Raw genomic sequence first — 18,629 nt, forward strand, 5'->3', positions numbered from 1 at the left:
ATGATAAGAGCTGCCAAAACAAACTTACGGTTGTAGTCCATTCAAACATAGAGCCATCTTAAGGGTTGTTACAAAGGGATCTGAAAAGTAGCAGGTCAGGTGACATACGGTTATTCATCTCATTTTGTTGCCGTGTCATTTTAGTCCCGAAGCTGCCTCACAGTAAGTATGTCAAAGCAAAGCTTCTAATCGTTATGACTTGACCGCCTCTAACCATATGGGGGGGCTTCAAGTGGCTTACTCTCCGATCGCCTCAAGAGATCAGAACCATGCTAGGAGGGAGAGATTGATCGACAGGGTCTCTGACATCATACCTCATTATATCCTTGCAGTCACGGTCTTAATCCAGGAAACAGGGCCAGTGGAATGGACGAATAAACCCTATGGTTAGAGAGGGGGGAAATGGATGACTAAACCCTATGGTTAGAGGGGGGTGAGTAAAGCCCTCCCCCAGGCCACAGGTTAGAGGGCATAAGGGGGAGGTGAAAGAGAGGTTAATGATTGAGTTCAGGACAGCCGACAAGCTTGGATGGTTGGGAGCCATCTCCTACTCTTTCAGTCTCTCCTACTCTTGCTCTCTAATCTCCTTCCCTACTTTTCTCTGGTCCCCCTTTCACCCTGATGCGCTATCCCTGGTGAGGCTGCTCTCTCTCTCTCTTGGGGCAGTACCTTATAAAGTCAGCCCAGTTGGTTTGAGGTGCACTGATCTCTCTCTCTCTCTCTCTCTCTGCAGTACAGTACAATGGGGATTGGGAGATAAGCTTTGGAGGGGGGCTGAACTCTGAAACTGACTCAGGATTATGACAGTGTTCCTGTATAAAAATGTAAAAATAAAATAAAATCATGCACTTAGTGAGTCTCAGGAGGCTTATTTTGACTTTAACAACAGGAGACTTAGATACAGAAGTTAATATAATATTTAATTTAACATAATAGACCATATTTAATTAATGGGTCCAAAATAACTTTGTTGTCATTTCCAAAGTTCAGCACATAGAACTAGCTTGTCTTTCTAGTCCAGTGCATTTACACCAAGTTAAGTGATAAAGCTCATTTTACACACATCTTTAAATCTAAGAAGGCAGGCCAACCCTGCTATTCTGGTATTTGAAGAGCCCTCCTCCCACGTCAGACTGATCTGAGAACAGTAATTATTGCTGAGCTAAAGCAGGGCTTTTAACTACCCAGCGAGTTGGCAGCCACATTCTCCAGACAGACAGAGAGGGGTGTAAAGCAGTGCAATCTGAAACTAGTCAGACCCCTTTACTTTTTCCATTGTTACTTTACAGCCTTATTCTAGACTATAATTTTTTTAAACCCCCCATTCTTCAACTACACACAATACCCAATAATGACAAAACAAAAAAGGTTTTTAAAAATGTATTTACATTAGTATTCAGACCCTTTGCTATGAGACAAAAAAAATTTAGCTTGGGTGCATCCTGTTTCCATTGATCATCCTTGAGATGTTTCTACAACTTGGAGTCCATCTGTGGTAAATTCAACTGATTGGACATGACTTGGAAAGGCACACAAACCTGTCTATATAAGGTCCCACAGTTGACAGTGTAAGGCAGTGCAAAAACCAAGCCATGAGGTGGAAGGAATTGTCCGTAGAGCTCCGAGACAGGATTGTGTCAAGGAACAGATCTGGGGAATTGTACCAACAAATTTCTGTAGCATTGAAGGTTCCCAATAACACTGTGGTCATCATTCTTAAATGGAAGAAGTTTGGAACTAACAACACTATTCTGTTGCACTCCACCAATCAGGCCTTTATGGTAGATTGGCCAGACAGAATCCACTCCTCAGTAAAAAAGACAACACGCTTGGAGTTTGCCAGAAGGCACCTGAAAAACATGAGAAACAAGATTCTCTGGTCTGATGAAACCAAGATTGAACTCTTTGGCCTGAATGCCAAGCATCACGTCTGGAGGAAACCTGGCAACATCCCTACGGTGAAGCATGGTGGTGTCAGCATCATACTGTGAGGATATTTTTCAGTGGCAGGATCTGGGAGACTACTCAGGATCGAGGGGGAAATTAATGAATCAAAGTACAGGGAGATTCTTATTGAAAACCTGCTCCAGAGCACTCAGGGCCTCAGGGGGTAAAGGCTGGAAAGTAACAAAACGTGGAAGTCATCAAGAGCTTAATACTTTCTGAATGTACTGTACATGGGCTCTATCAGGCAGTTGGTCTGACAGACACAGTCCTGAATAGATGTTGACCGTTTATGATTTTTCAACACCGATACCGATTAAATCGGCCAATTTTATATATATTTATTTGTAATAATGACAATTACAATACTGAATAAACAATGAACCATTTTATTTTAACGTAACATAATACATTGATAAAATCAATTTAGTCTCAAATAAATAATGAAACATGTTCAATTTGGTTTAAATAATGCAAAAACAAGTGTTGGAGAAGAAAGTAAAAGTCCAATAAGTGCCATGTAAAAAAGCTAACGTTTAAGTTCCTTGCTCAGAACATGAGAACATATGAAAGCTGGTGGTTCCTTTAAACATGAGTCTTCAATATTCCCAGGTAAGAAGTTTTAGGTTGTAGTTATTATAGGACTATCTCTCTATACCATTTGTATTACATTTTCCTTTGACTTTTGGATGTCCTAATGGGTACTTTAGTATTGCCAGCCTAACTCTCGGGAGTTGATAGGCTTGAAGTCAAACAGTGCAATGCTTGAAGCACAGCGAAGAGCTGCTGGCAAAATGCACGAAAGTGCTGTTTGAATGAATGCTTACGAGCCGAGCCTGCTGCTGCCTACCACCGCTCAGTCAGACTGCGCTATCAAATCAGACTTAATAATAATAATAATATAATAACACACAGAAATGCAAGCCTTGGGTCATTAATATGGTCGAATCCGGAAACTATCATTTCGAAAACAAGAAGTTTATTCTTTCAGTGAAATACGGAACCGTTCTGTATTTTATCTAACGGGTGGCATCCATAAGTCTAAATATTGCTGTTACATGCACAACCTTCAATGTTGTCATAATTCCGTAAAATACTGGCAAATTAGTTCGCATTGAGCCAGGCGGCCCAAACTGTTGCATATACCTGGACTCTGCGTGCAATGAAAGCAAGAGAAATTCCCCTCGTTTAATATTGCCTGCTAACATGAATTTATTTCAACTAAATATGCAGGTTTAAAAATATATACTTCTGTGTATTGATTTTAAGAAAGGCATTGATGTTTATGGTTAGGTACATTCGTGCTACGATTGTGCTTTTTTTGCAAATGCGATTTTGTTAAATCATCCTGTTTGGCGAAGTTTGCGGTCTTTCTTAGGAAGAAATCGTCTTCACACAGTTCGCAACGAGCCAGGTGGCCCAAACTGCTGCATATACCCGGACTCTGTTGCACAGAAAGCAAGATAAGTGACACAATTACCCTTGTTAAAATAAATTCATGTTAGCAGGCAATATTAACTAAATATGCAGGTTTAAAAATATATACTTGTGTATTGATTTTAAGAAAGGCATTGATGTTTATGGTTAGATACACATTGATGCAACGACAGTGCTTTATTCACGAATGCGCTCATTAAATCACCCGTTTGGCGAAGTAGGCTATGATTCAATGATAAATTAACAGGCACCGCATCGATTATATGCAACGTCGGACAATCTAGATAAACTAGTAATATCAACCATGTGTAGTTAACTAGTGATTATGTTAAGATTGTTTTTTTATAAGATACGTTTAATGCTAACTAGCACCCCAAAGCTAGCTAACAACTCAATAACTGCAGGGTCAGTAAGGGAAAGTCTGGAACGAAAGGAGATAACACACTAGACACCATACGACAACATGTCACAGTGCATCTGAGAACAGCGTCGCACAACCCACTACGAAGTCTGACAAAAGGTTGCGGTAATGTCATTCGACAGATTCTGTCACATAGCCCAGCTTGCACAATTCTGAGGTGCTGCCGAAAACCTGAAGCAAAACTAACAGTGAAACCGTTCCATGGCCTCCGTTTGACAGAACCACAATCAGGAGATGAAGATTAGATTGCTAAAAAGGCAGTTCAAGTCCATTTGTAAACTTACAATCTAATAAACAGAAACTGATCTATTAGAGCTTCCAGGCAGGGGACACAGACACACTGGGGACAAAAACACACTGCTATCAGTCCAAGTCTGGGGGGGAAAAGTAGGCTACAACCAACCCTCAATGAAGATAATGTAGCAACACAGGGGTCATGACCTCAGAGTAGCTCTTATCAGTCTGAGAACAGCAGACCCTGCAACACCTTCCCTAGACTGACCGTACATCCCCCTCCACTATCAGCTCTATAGACAACCAGTTAGGAACACAAACCAGGTGTCCTGAATACCTTCCCCCTCAACTCACACAGGGACCAGGCAAAGATAAGATGTAATGGAGGACTGATAGGCTTGTCAGGTCTTCTCGAAAAGGTCCTCGGCCTTGTTCCCACAGTCAATAGGGTCTCGTTTTGGACGTGCCTAGTGGATTTACAGCCTCAGACGCAGCCAGACAGGAGTGTCTTACTAAATAACAACTCCTCTGGGAGGCTAGTGGTGGTTAGAGACACCAGAACTGGTCGTAACCACAGCAGCTGCGGTGGTGGTTGTGAAAGCCAAGAGGGGAGAGCTGAAAGCCACAAGTAACACCACCCGGCCAGTCAGTCCCCCTCCCAGTCCATGTTAAGACTCCACGTTAAACTCTATGCCTCCTTAACCTTCGACCTTCACTCCCACTTTCCTTTAACACTGTGAAGTCTGAAGGGGACCTACTTCCGCCGGAGTTAAGAGCAGGTCGTCACCATTAAGGCGAGAATAGCACATCACTCAAAAGACGGGCTGAAATGCCATTAGGCCCTCTGCAGTGCTTAGTTAAACAAAGAATCTCTCCCTCTCCGGTAATAAAAGACAGATTCCCAGCTGCAGCCTGCGCTGGACCACCGCCCCTGAAGGGCCGTGGAGAAAACACACGGCAGGGCAAGAGGCCAGAACACAGCCACATCCTCCTCTCCAGAGAGAGAGTGAATAAAGAAAGAGAGCGACTGCGAGAACAGCCTTTATTACAGATTCCATCTCTAGATCGGGGTGTGGTGCCATATTGAGTAAACATCCAGATACAAATCAAGCTTGGCTGATAAAAAAAACCCTGGTATGCATTTTAAAATGAGCTCCATGGCCTATTTCTAAGAATACAGGGTCCATGTGTACCGGGTGGGGCCAGCTGAGATATGCACACCTGCACTGACACTACCCCCTTAGCTATACAGTTAGAGGCCCACTGAGGTAGACTGACTGACATGTTCCAACAGCAAAAATACCAATAATTTTACTACCAAGAGGAATTCAAACAACTACAGTATTCCCATCATAAAGCATGGAGACAAGTATGAAGCCTAAACTCACAAAAACAGGCTTTGTTTTATTTGAATTTAATATGGAGGAAAGACTAAATGTGAGATTAACTTTAATGCTTTCACCTCAAAGTCAATGTTGTTGACAGCTCTGCTATATGAATTCTACAGCTAAAAAGCACATGTTCTCTTGAGGTTTTGAGAGAACTCCGTTGGGCATTAGACAACACTGAAGCTTTTGAGGTCAGTAAAAACCAGAGCTTTGCAGCAGCTTGAGGATATGGCTCTCTGGCAGGTAAGGCGTCAAGTCTCAGACCTCCACCACAAGGGAGTCCCAGGAGCGAAGCTCTGTCCTGGGACAAGACTCAAAGGAGACCTGGGTCTGGAGGTCTGCTGGCCCCGTCAACCAAACTTGGCAGGTGCCACCAATGTCAGTCACCCCTTCAGTCGTCAGAGGGAAAGGTTCATTAAGATAGGAGACTTGGAGCTGGAGGTATTTTAAATAGTGCTTTGTGGCTGATGACAGCCCATCTGATAAGAGGGCCTTTCACAGGTGCCTGTTCAATATGGATTCCAGCAGCATTCTGTCATCTCCCCAGGACTCTGGGTTATTCATCTGACCTGCCTTATTAAACACGCTGTGAGGCATTACCACCTTATTGGAACAGCTCAGCCAGGAGCGGGCAAATTAGGATTCCCCTTTCTAAGTAAATATTTTTCGACTTAAGACCTGAAGGGGGATTTCAGAGGAACTGGAGGGGGAAATGACATCACACTACTTGCAGTTAATGTTTGTGGGCTTCTTTACATTCTCCTATGTCGAAACTAATGCCACACCCAGACAACACCTACCAGTCTATTAATACACACTTAAAATCATAGAGCTTTAATAGACTTCATTACACTGGAACCAATCCCCTCCTACACACCCACTTAACATGAGGCAATGGTCTTCATTTCCAATTTCTCATCTCTTATGGATGTGGTGTGTCGTAAACTGATGCTCTCCTTTCCCGCTATGGAGAGTATCTATGCCCCTCCTTTATACATACAGCATTAGTGCTGGGAATTCACAATAAGATATTACCACTAAACCCAAGAGCTGATACGATATGTATTGTGATTCTCACGATTCTATATGTATTGCGACTCAATACTGCGATGTAATTGCGATTTGATGTTCTAAACATATTGCTCACCGCCTGCTGCATGAGAAAAAGAGTTTTGAAACAAGTGCTGAAAACAGGTCGGCTCACTATTTAAGAAGATAGAGAAGAAGCTAAAGGAAGGAAACACCAGAGTTTTGGCGCAGGTACAGCTGACTAGCGCTACAAATCCATACTTAGGAGTCAAATGTCGAAGTAATACAGGGGTCCGGTTAGCGTTCAGAAATCTGCATTTTCAAGACGCAGAACAATAAAATATAAAACATTTGACTTGTGTTTTATATTGAAAGTCAGTGTGTTTTGCTTCAATAGAGCGATCAGGGGCGTTGCAACTGTAGCTTTCCTTCACACAATACATTAGTGCAGTGATCACCAACCTCGGAGTCAAGGTCACTTTCGCAGTCAAAAAGCAAGCAGAGATCTAGCGCTCAGATTTTGTTTTGAACCTAATAAAAACAGTTCTGAAGGAATGAGGTTAGTGCAGTAGACCTAATACATTTTGCCCGTCTTGACAATATTGGTCTTCTCCGACGATACTGTATTTCAAAACGCCAATTTTGAGAACAAAATAGATCAGTTGGTGAAGCACTTGCAAGGCACAGCTGAGCAAAAATCAAAAAATTATTTTGAAATCATTTGCTTTTTTTTTTATTTTACTTTAGTGGACTGATAGTACCTGCATCTGATGGTCATGGTGCTTTCAAGGCAACTAGGAACTCTGGAAAAAAATGAAGTGATCAGTGAGTGATCAGAGTGATCTTCAGGTCGGGAATTCCCACTTGGATGACCATTCAAAATGATGCTATTTGCTGTATTCTTTGACAGTCTCTCTCTGGTCATGGTTTTAAAAGTTCTGAAATCTAATGTAGGCTAGTAGCCTACCAAACGTTGCTGTGGCCGTGGTCATGTAAGCGGTAGGCACGGTGATTTGAGCTATCAGATGGGCCAGTACTGAAGGCGCACTCGATTTTGCCACAGGATCCTGATCCTGTCTTTTCAGTCAAATTAAATGGTTGAAAATGAGAACACTTTGGCTACCCGGTGTGCAGAGCTTCTGAATCAAGTGCACCTAGAACCTTTATTTTTTTTAACGAAGCGCAAGCCTTTAACTTTGGCTTTTCTACAGAAATGTTTGGTGATCGACTAGGAATGCCTTGGAGATCGACCGATTGGTGACCATTGCATTAGTAGAACACATTCGACACAAAATAGCTTCATTTTCATCAGATGACTACCGAAGTGCAATGCTATTTGGCTAACAGCCACACGTATGTAAATGAGCTTACAATGAAAAGGCATGGTCTTTTTTTCAAAAACTAAGTATGGCCACCATATTTCTGTGTATTATAGAAAAGTACACTGGGAAATGTACTAATGTTTTGCTTGAAGTTAAATCTTACATTTTAGCAGAGAGAAGTGTCTACACATCAGGTGGAGCGCTGTCTGCTGATATAATGCATGTTTGTGAATGAGGGAATTGTAATGGCTTCCACTAAATAGCACATCCAAAGTCAAAATTGTCAGGTGCAGAGCACCAATTACAATAAGAAGCATTTTAGATATATACTTTTACAATACACAGCTAAATATTTTAGGATATTTTTTGTTTCTGCGTGAATAACGCAGAATTCTGTATTAACGTAACCCTGTAATATCAGCCAAAAATAATGTTGCAACATGTAACTGTATAGAGTTATCCCCACATTACTATTAAGCAGCAGTATCCTTGTTAGTGCTGGACAGGAACATAGGTCCCTAGGAAACAGACTGAAGAACACTGCTCTATAGCAAATCTCTGACTCTCCAGATGAGTGCATCTCCTGTGTCCCAGGTGTGCCCAGTCTGTTCCGTTTGGAGCATTGTGGGAGGGGGATGGAGTGAGGACCTGGGGCATGACATAAATCCCCTGACGCCAGGCAACACTGCAAATCAATCGTGGAAAACACTTAACAGCATTGATAAACAGCCAGATCAAGGTTATGCGATAGCCCAACTGTGGTCGCATTGTTATGGGGGGGTCCAGTATTTACTGTCCCCCAAGGGGGCTGGGTAATTTACTTCCTGGTTGTGAGGTCTTATCATCAGGCCCAGTGACCTTGTGTAAAGTGTCCACTGTGTACAGAGACGGCAGTAAATCGCAGGGCGAGATGCCGCTTCAATAACACAGACCGTTTAGGGAGGGATACTGCCTCTTAAAATGGCCCCGTCCTGGCTGAGGAGACAGCAGAACGGCATTCCCTCTGTGGTACACAGAAACAGGGCTCCTCTCTGAAGGCACCACTGACTAAGCAGAGTTGGATAGGTGCAAACCCCAGACGTAAGAGCGGTGAAAGGCACTCCCACACACTGAGTGCTTGCAAAAAGCCATTGATTAGGTTTGGATGAATGGGGAAAGGGTTCTGAGCCTGGCAGGTCACATGGTTGGCTGTTGTGGCTGAGCGGGTATGTGGGTTATCCTATCACTGGGAGCTCAAAACAGGCCCTGCTCATGAACCATTATGGCATGGGTTGAAGAAAATAAAAACAGGTGTGGCTTCTTTTTTTTGTTTCTCCTCCCTTGATAAATAGTGTTGTATCTGCCAAAAGAAGTTCCTGACTCTCCTAACGGAGCCCAGTGAGAATAGCAGGCGAGTTCCAGGACAGGACTCAAGGTTGTTCCTCATAGGCGCGTTATTCAGTCTTCTTCGACGGCTCGCACACTGACGGGCGAGCGCACACAAACTCCCGTTTGACCAGAGTGAAACAAGGTGCTTCATTTTTATTTTTTAAAAACTGTAGCTCTGCACTGCAGTCCCATGGTTCATTATAGATGGAGGCTTCCACTTGTGTAACTCAATGTCTTACTGTTGCCCCCCCCCCCACACACTAGTATTTCAAGAATGATCATATGACAGAGGGAGTAGAGCTCTCTTTTAGAAGTCGGTATTGGTCTGGCTGCGTAAGTAACTGGGGTTGTTGTGTGCTTCTGAGGTCCCATCACATGGGGTGGGGTTGACGACACACAGCCCTGTAATTTTAACAATACCTGCATTTCTGTACTACTGTCTATGGCCAAAAATAAATAAATAAATGTTCCATTGGAAATCAATAGATGTTTAAAGCTGGATAATGGCTTTATGTAAACCCTCGCTGTGAAATATTGGGTAGTTGTGCAACAAGGCACTGTATGATTACAATGTATAGATTTTCTCACACGCAGGCTGCATGTCAGAGTGCTTTCCGCAGTGTGTGTGTGTGTGTGACGTTAGTGTGCGTGTTCTAAAGGTCCTCCTGTGTGTGGAGATGAGAAATGTGACACACACAATGAAAAACAAGATGTTTTATGTCACATACACCAGATAGGTGCAGTGAAATGTTTTGTTTTCCAGGGGCATACACTGAATTATGCAACAGAGCACCATCCACTTGGAGAGGTGACTTTGGTAAAATGGAAAAAAATGTAAGAATGTGCTGACGAACATTATCCAATTATCAGAGTGGGAGAAAGCGATTCTCTACAAAATTCACCTGAACCTCGCACTATGACGTCAGAGGCCAGTCAGTCCTTAGAGAGTCAGGCCAATTTAGGACACCTATGCAGGCTTGTGTCCATAGCAACCACAGCCAGGTGTAGTGTAACCATAAAGGCATGCCCAGTTCAGTCAATTCCCAGCCCTACCAAATACTATCAACTCCCGCAAAGCGCGAGCCAGACCGCCTGCCTCATTTGGAACACATTTTCTGTCAGATGACTATGTTAGTGTGTGTGTGTGTGTGTGTGTGTGTGTGTGTGTGTGTGTGTGTGTGTGTGTGTCAGGAGTCTCCACAGCCACCCACCACCACCACCACCAAACACATGGGCCTGGAGGGAGACGTCTGGGAGCTGACCACATCCTTAAAGACTGGACCCCCCCCCACCCCCAGGTTCCTCATAACTACACACCACAGTGGCCAGCTAGATCACACATCTGGGCCCAACCTGCGTCAGGGAGTGGCAGAGAGGGCAGTCACTCAACGCTACCAGGCCTCTCCTCCCCTCTTGTCCTGGCCTCCGTGTTCCGATCCTGGCACACAACACAGCCCCAGACTACTGCTAACTAGGGGTGTTCCAGTTCTACTGTTCAGAATTGGCCCGGCAATTCAACTAGGGGGAAAGAAAACGTGTGTGCGAAGGAGGAAGTCTCTCTTGAAGGCATTTTTCTGACAGTTAAGTCAACAAACATGAGGGTGGAGCTGTGTTTAGGGAAGCCTCGGCCACAGCGGTCATCCTTCAGGCAGCCATTGTCTGCTTGGCAACAGTATTATTATTATTACAGTCGACCAGGCCCGGTCAGTCTGTGGTGTTCCCCTGCTTGAGGCCTACAGGGGTGTGGGTTGGAGAGGTGGGACAAGGTGAAAGTGCTCCGGTAGTAGACTCCAAGAGAGGCCCCCCTCAGCCTGCCAAATCGTCCTCCTTGTCCAGCCCAGCCCCACCACACAGGCAGCAGCAAGGTGGGGTCAGGTCGAGCCGGGCGCTGAAATTATTAAAAAGGAGAGGAGAGGGTACGCCAGGGACCCATATGAGAAGCAGATGTTCCCAGTCTACATTTTTGGAGTTTCAGGGCGAGGCTGCTTCAGGCAGAATATTCCCACACACACACACAATTATCAACCAACCAAACATTGTGAAATGGACATTTAAAAGCCTGTAAGTTATTATATCCAAACTACTTCTCAATGAAAGATATTTAGACTTAGATTAGGGTTCACCAAATGTTTACAAAACAATCCTGAGTGACTTGTCTGCAGGATGCTACAGTGCTATTCATCCCAACCTCCCCCTCATTCCTCCCTAACCTCAGTCTGTGATCTAACAGGCCTTTACCAGCCAGAGGTACAGGAGGGCTAGTTTGGTCACCCAGGGGCCACAAGGGATAGAGGATATATGGGGGGCAGACCCTTATTCCAGCTTTATCTCCAACCCAGCTCGCTGTCCGCACAAGGCACAAACACAACCTCCCCAACCGTTCCCCTCTCTGACCACCCCCTTAACCCCTCCCCCTCCCACAGGATGGATGTGCTTTTCTTCCCTGTCCAAAGCAAACAGTGGGCCAATTTAGCAGACTCCCCTCTCAGCTCAACCCCCCCTCCAACAGTGTGCTAGAGTGAAGACTTTCCTGTGTCAGCGATTAGGCCCAGGCTAGTAGCAACAGAGGCCATGCTCAGGTTTTTCCCACATACAAAAATAGAGATGCTCACTAACCTGGGTCGGCCAGACAGACATGACAAAGAGCACAGCACTGGGCTAAGCACTTGTGTAAGTATAATATGTGATGACACTGCACATGCAAACACCTACTCCCCCCTTCATCTTCTGAGCCGGGCTCCACAAGACGGCTGGAGTTTCTGCCGCTTCCAGAATGTAACATGCTTTTGTTGACTGATCAAAACTACAATATCTTGCTATAAAAAAAAATGTAAAACTCTACTGGGATATGATGCCACCCACCATCATTAACATAATTGAATAGATGCCTTTGACAAGAGTTGGCTTGATCAGAGTAGGTCAGAGATGAGTCGCCGGCACTGCCAAAGGCAGCATCAAAGAGTCTGAGCAGGACATATAGTACCATAAGGCATACAAAAAGGGGTTAGGATGATGTCATAGTTCCAGGAAGCTCTGAGATACACAGGCATGCAGCATTCCTAATCCAAGGGAAACAACCTAAGAATAGATCATTATTCAGGAGGAAACTCAAAGCCAATCAGGAAGACAAAAGACAACCAGCTGAACATTAACTCATTGCTCGTCATACTGAGAAAGAAATTAAATAAATGTATGTATGCGTACAAGTACCACAACAAGGTTAATGTATAGGCTACATTGTGCACAGTACCATGGCCATACAACTGGGATATCTAGTTTATCAGTGAAGCACCACTTGGACATTAGGAAATGAACAGCACGTGCATTAGGCTGGCTCTGCCAGGAAGGCGCTCTCCCAGCAGGTTGAAAATGAGAAGAGGAAGTCCTGCAGTCTCTAAAATCGCTCTCTCCTCCTGCCTTCTGTTCCTCATCATAGGAGAAACTGGAGGTTTAATGCGTCTTCACCTTTCACAGTTCTAGGGATTTGTGTGTGCTTTCAAAGCTAGAAGGTTGGTCCCTAATGTGACCATCACTCAAACTAAACGGGAGGGCAGCCACGTAATCATCTGGATAATGTGTGGACTGGACCGGAGTATTAGGCTACACCTAGCCCTGAAGATTGTGCTAATCTGTTTATGTTACAATATTCTCCAGAAGTATTAAGGCGAATCCTGTACAAAGGATATGCATGTTTTCACTCAACAAGGCGATGATCACCAGACACCATTGAAGGGAGCAGCTAGGCAGGAGTCACCTACTGTAGGAGGTCTAAGTTCATGCCAGGGTCATTCTAAAAGCTTAATTGGCAGCGGCAGCAGCTCCCATGCTACTCTAGCATCAGACTGTTGTTCATAAACATGCACAAGAGACATTCCACACACCAAAACACCACCACGGCCACTGACAGGCTGTACTAAACAAAAAGACACCATTCTGGGAATATGAAAGACGACCACAAACTATTTGGCAGACAGAAACATGAAGACATTTTGTTCAAATGGAAGGAGACATTCCCTGTAACTAAAGGACAAGGGGCGGCTGAGGTAGGTTTCAATTACCCCTAGCTAAGCAGACTCAACGCAACACGATCAGATGATGATGTTTTTTCACATGAGAAAAGTCCTGCAACAATAAGCCTGATATCAGACACCGGGCCTGCAAATGTACATTTCCTCCAGTCAGAAGAGAATGGAAGAAAATACCAGGTTGTGGGGCAGATCTCTATTGATTGTAAATACCAAAACAGACAAGTCATCAGCCCAAAATGATCTGATCGTGTGAGGTCACAAAGGCCTACAGGCTTGAGTCTGGCTCTGAGTGACTGAAGGAACAACCATATCAGGGGGCTAGATGGGCTGTGTGGTCGAGTGAGGAAAGGGCAGAGGCGGACTGGAACGACCGCCGGGCCTCTGAGGATTAATGGGACTGACAAGCCAAGGCCAGGCCTCTCCTACAGCAGAGACCACCACCACCTCTCTGCTGAGCCCACTAATCAGGGCACTTGTGTACGTGTGAGAGAGAGATCCACATATGATACCAGGTGTTTTCAATGTGCCCTGGAAGGGGGGAGTCACCATCCCCACATCCTGTGACCCATTAGCCAAAGAGCACCATTTGAGAATTATATCCATGAAAATGTGTTCTCATTTTTGTTCTTCAGCTGATTTAGATCACCCAACATAATATAGCAGCAGGCAGTGTAGTTGATAGATTAGGATGTGTAATAGCCAGTGTGGAGATGAGACATAAGGGCCATAATTCCATTTGAAGCCAGTAAGTGACAAGATGCGGTTGTGATCTTTGGCCCAATTCTTAATGAACTGGCAGACTCTGACAGAGCTTTCTCAGCTACACACACACACACATCCTTGAGCCATGACATGGAACACATTTACAGCTCCATTCTCTCAGTATCAGAGAGTTGAACAGATTTGTTCATGGAGGAGGAGACAAGACACAGTAGTACACACACACACACACACACTGTAGGATGAACGATACGTGTTAGTCCAAACCTCAGCATCCACTCAAGTCAAAAGCCAATAGCTCCAATAGCTCAGCAAATACCAGCCTAGTCATCTTGTGAACTATTCAACAACACCGGCAGTGGTAATAAAATATTACAATGCATGTCTCCAACTTTAAGTGGATAATAAATTTGGCCCAATGAAGAGGAGCCAAGTGTTGGCCAGTATGAGCAGCAACAAACAAAGTCACAGAGGGAATGACTGAGCCAAATGCACAGTCAGGATGTGCTAATCCCAGGCAGCCCACTCCAAGGTCCCCACAGATTACCACTGTCTGGATTATAAAATCACAAATTACAGCTGTTGGGAACTGTAAATCACCTCGTCTATTCTGTGTACGGTGTAATTACAGTACACAGCGAACGCCCACACAAGGATGCTTGTGTGTGCACATATTTAAATGCAGGGAAAGAATCTCCATGGAGATTGTAAACCTGAAATGACATAGTGTAAAGAAAATGGGTGTGTGACAAATCTAATAACACGTCGTCTTTGATCAATTTCATCTCAAGACTATGAAGCAAGACAGGCTCCATCTGCTGAAGTTGTGCTCTTTTATCTAGGGTGATAGATCCGTTTCCCTAAAACCACATACCAGTCAGCCCATGTGGAATGGATGGTCTACTAAAGTATTGGGAGCCACTCAGTAATGCAAACACACTAACGGCAGATGTAACAAAGAGGTCCATTTCCTCTGTGCTACATTTTTTATGTAGCCTACTTTACTCTGCATGGCGTGAAGACAACATTTTGTGGACAAACTATTTGCTATACAAACTGCAGCATATGCCAGCTGGGGGGTGCGTGTGGACCGTGTGTATTTATCTTGTTGACACATTCTCCTTTTCCAATTACAAACAACCCTGAGAATAACTATATCCAATACACTCAAAAGTGAAGTATATCATAGGGCTTTGTATGAAACAATCCTTCACACGACCTCCGATGTATCAGTTAATATGAAAGCTTGTAGTGAATCGACACAGCCGAGATGAATGTATAATGCGCCGTTGGTATCGACTTTGTCCACTTTGCTGATAGGGCACAAAGCAAGAAGTCCTGTGTTGTGCTCATCACTAGTATGGTGTTGCCATGGAAATAGTGAGTCACATGCTGGAGAGGAGACCTGCAGGACAAGAAGCTCTCCACCGTCATACATGATGACCCGGAACAATAACAAACACGGCCACATGACGTCACAGCCTTTTGCTGGTGGATGACGAAAGTAGATATGTTAACATGGGATTTCACAGCAGCATGGTTAAAAACAAACTAGGACTAAACATCAAAGGATCAGACGGTCAGTTAGGTTATACGTAATGTTGCTCTGATCACTGACTCAGTCCTCTTTCCATTCAAAATATAACAAAAATCAAGCTGTGCTTTATTTCGGTTGGCAGCAGTGCCACACAAAAGAGGATAGCGCTTCATTTCTGGTTAATTCCACCCATAGTGATGACATACCTAGCTTTAACCCAGGTGGCCCTGTTTAGACAATCACACTTTGCAGGATCACAGTGGTCACACATTGCAAGTCCGAGGAGGGATGTGATAGGGCCTAAACAGTGCACCCGTTCCACTGACGCCAACAATCAAATCACTGGCTTCCACAGGGAAGAACGGAAACACTGACGGCAACAAAGCTAGTTACTCACAGACAGACTCAACCTTCTGACACGACGCAGTGATGCACGGGGCGTTGATTTGGGCCTGTCAAAAGTTTCCATCCACCCTCTCTCAAGCCCTGCAGCTAATGAGGATCAATACTAAATCGGAGAAGAAAATGCTGCTTGGATTGTTTTAACATTCAAGCCCTTAAGACTGCTGGTATTTTGTCTATACTCCAAAGGAGACAGACTTGGTCAGCAGTTACAACCAGTTGAATATCTTATAGCATTTATCAAGAGTAAGGAGAACAAACATTGTTTTTTCCCCTGCTATCCACAAGCCACCAGTATGCCTGAAAAGCAGCAGTTTCATACAAACTACAAACAAACCCAATTTGCTCATTTCTATATATAATTGTGTGGTAATGTAATGAGAGGAAGTGAATTCCACAGGACATAGTAAGGGGGAGGAAGAAAAGAAACAGTGGCCAACCTGCTTTAAAATAACCAGCCATGGGGGCATGCTATAAAACGATGTCATTAACAATACCAAAAAAAATATTGATTTAAGGGCCTCTTGTCACACATGGCTAAAAATGACAACATTTTCAGAAGGCCTCCATTATGGTAACGAAAACTGACAACATCCCTGACAATTTGTTGGCAAGCTCATAAGCAATAAACAAAATTCAAAATTGTCTGAAAATTGCCATGCATTATGATTGAACTTGTGGGTGTGGGGAGCAATGGCTAGAGAGGGGGGGGTGTATGTTACAGGTGAGACATGTTAATCCAACCAACACTAAATACATTTTGCTCAAGCAAATACAAAAATAATGCACCTAGAAATAAGAGGGGGCATACTGACTCAGGACTGCAGGATTCCCAGAACACCGCAGCAAGTTAGTTACGTCAGCCATAGGCCTGAAGCGGTCCTGCTGTCCAAAGCTAATTAATCGGATGAGAGGGGTCCCCCGTTACCCCCAATGCTTTGACTTGCAACTCAGAGGTGGGGGTGGCTGGCTTCTACCTGCGCGCGTAAAAACACTTGACTACGGGTGGCAAACAGCACACACACACAGTCCACCAAATCTTAGCTAGACCTAAAACCCCATCAGACAAAAACCACGTGCAAGTTGGATGCAGAAATATCTGCATGAGACCCAAGTTTAATTTGAGTAGTTTGATTAGAACAGAGATTGGTAGCAAACCATAATCGATGGTCAGTATTTAGACCATTTTAAAACGGATTTAGCCTAGCTAACCATCTGGTTATATCGAGAGATGCAGTAGTAGGATAAGCCATAATCATTATTTTGCTTTGCCCACTACAGTACTAGTATTGCCTAAACACTAGACATTATCTTAGTAAACACGTATTTCGTATATAGTAGAAAAGTGTTTCTTGGACCTACCAAACGACCTGGTGGCATACACAATGGCTTGATCGTCATCTCAACCATTGATAACGTTAGCTGATATCTAAGCTAACTAGCCAGCGAATCTCCCTTGCTTTATCTATCTAGGTTTCTGTGGTTTTAGTTTGATGCCGGCTAATGAGAACCCTCATCACGGTGGTGGAATACAGAAGACTTAGACGGAAATATAGCGATATGACGGGATTGGTATCTAAGTGCGTGTCCCACGTGTAGGTATAACTATAATTTGAATGAATGCAGCTAAAACAAGCTAAATAACTGCACAAATACAAAACTGAATTGTCTGTAACTAGCTACGGAGTCTGTGTTTTCCAGCTAGCTAACTAACGCCGGTCGGATTGCGTCTGTTTAGATGCTACTGTTAGCTAGCTGGGTAACGTTAGCGATCTAATAATACAGTTAAGTGTGACTGACATGATTGTAGCAAGTTTACGCGATCTGTTGGATAAATTGTGTTGCAGCTCGTCGTGCAAGGCATACACTCGCCACAACTAGAGCGTGCTGCTGTTAGACGCAAGAAAACCCGGTTCGAGACGTATTTCTAGCTAGCTAACGTTCACAAACATTAGGCTAGCTATCTGGTTGACAGGTTGGTTAGCGATTAACTAAGGTGTGGGTTGGGTACTTTGTTGAGACCAATTTTGCATTTCAATAGTATTCTACAGGTATTTGTTAACAAACGTGTTTGGTTGCCAGTTTTTAATAATTCATCAGGCGCGTTTCCCTCAGCTAGTTCCCACTCCACTGGGGAATTATCGTCTCTTTTCCGACTGGTGCGGCCTGTACTCGGGGAAGGTCCACGGACTCACCTCGGTGGGTTGGCTGATCTCGAACAGGTCGAGCCGGTTGGCGTTCCAGTGGTTAATGATGTCAGCTAGTTTCCGCCGCTCCTCCTCCCTGCTCCCCGACATTCTGAATCCCGAATGATACTCTCTATACAGAAGAAAGATCCCCTTGTCCCTACAAAAAGCCTCTGATCCGAAACTTCACGGGAAAAAAAGACAAATGCAGCAATTATTTGGTCTCTATACGGTTCGAGTGAAAAGCTGTCACCGGTCGCTGCACCTCTCTCGCGGACCGCTCCTGCTGTTTCCGCGTCCCACTCTCTCGTTTATCGCACTCCGTTCTCTCTCCCCGGGAACCAAATGGGACTACCTTGGTGCGCGTTCACATCCTTACAATTCGCCGTGCACGAGCACAATAGCGATTTGTGCCTGTCCCCGCTTAACTATTTCGACTCCAGTCCAGCTTCCATTTGAGTTTCCAGTTACCACAAGACATAGATACAAAAACATAAAAACGTTGTCAATGGACGGCAGGTAGCCTCGTGGTTAGAGCGTTGGGCCAATAATTGAAAGGTTGCTAGATTGAATCCCTGAGCTGACAAGGTAAAAATCTGTCGTTCTGCCCCAG

At 44.3% G+C, this 18,629-nt stretch overlaps 1 protein-coding gene across 14 annotated transcripts in view; it reads right to left on the bottom strand.

The window, feature by feature from the left end:
- Positions 1–18,395, bottom strand: part of LOC118386605 (afadin-like) — a 129,838-nt gene extending 111,443 nt beyond the window's left edge. For 6 of the 14 annotated variants that reach the window (XM_052523550.1, XM_052523544.1, XM_052523543.1 and 3 more), the window contains exon 1: positions 18,026–18,394. In XM_052523550.1, the coding sequence (XP_052379510.1) occupies positions 18,026–18,127 (102 nt within the window). In that variant the 5' untranslated portion in view covers positions 18,128–18,394. Of the gene's footprint in view, positions 1–18,025 lie in introns of all 14 variants that reach the window. The other 8 variants (XM_052523552.1, XM_052523545.1, XM_052523553.1 and 5 more) reach the window with 3 other exon arrangements.
- Between the last annotated feature and the right edge of the window lie 234 nt (positions 18,396–18,629).

Source organism: Oncorhynchus keta, chromosome 8 (assembly GCF_023373465.1).
Source record: "Oncorhynchus keta strain PuntledgeMale-10-30-2019 chromosome 8, Oket_V2, whole genome shotgun sequence".
In the NCBI taxonomy this organism is placed as follows: domain Eukaryota; kingdom Metazoa; phylum Chordata; class Actinopteri; order Salmoniformes; family Salmonidae; genus Oncorhynchus; species Oncorhynchus keta.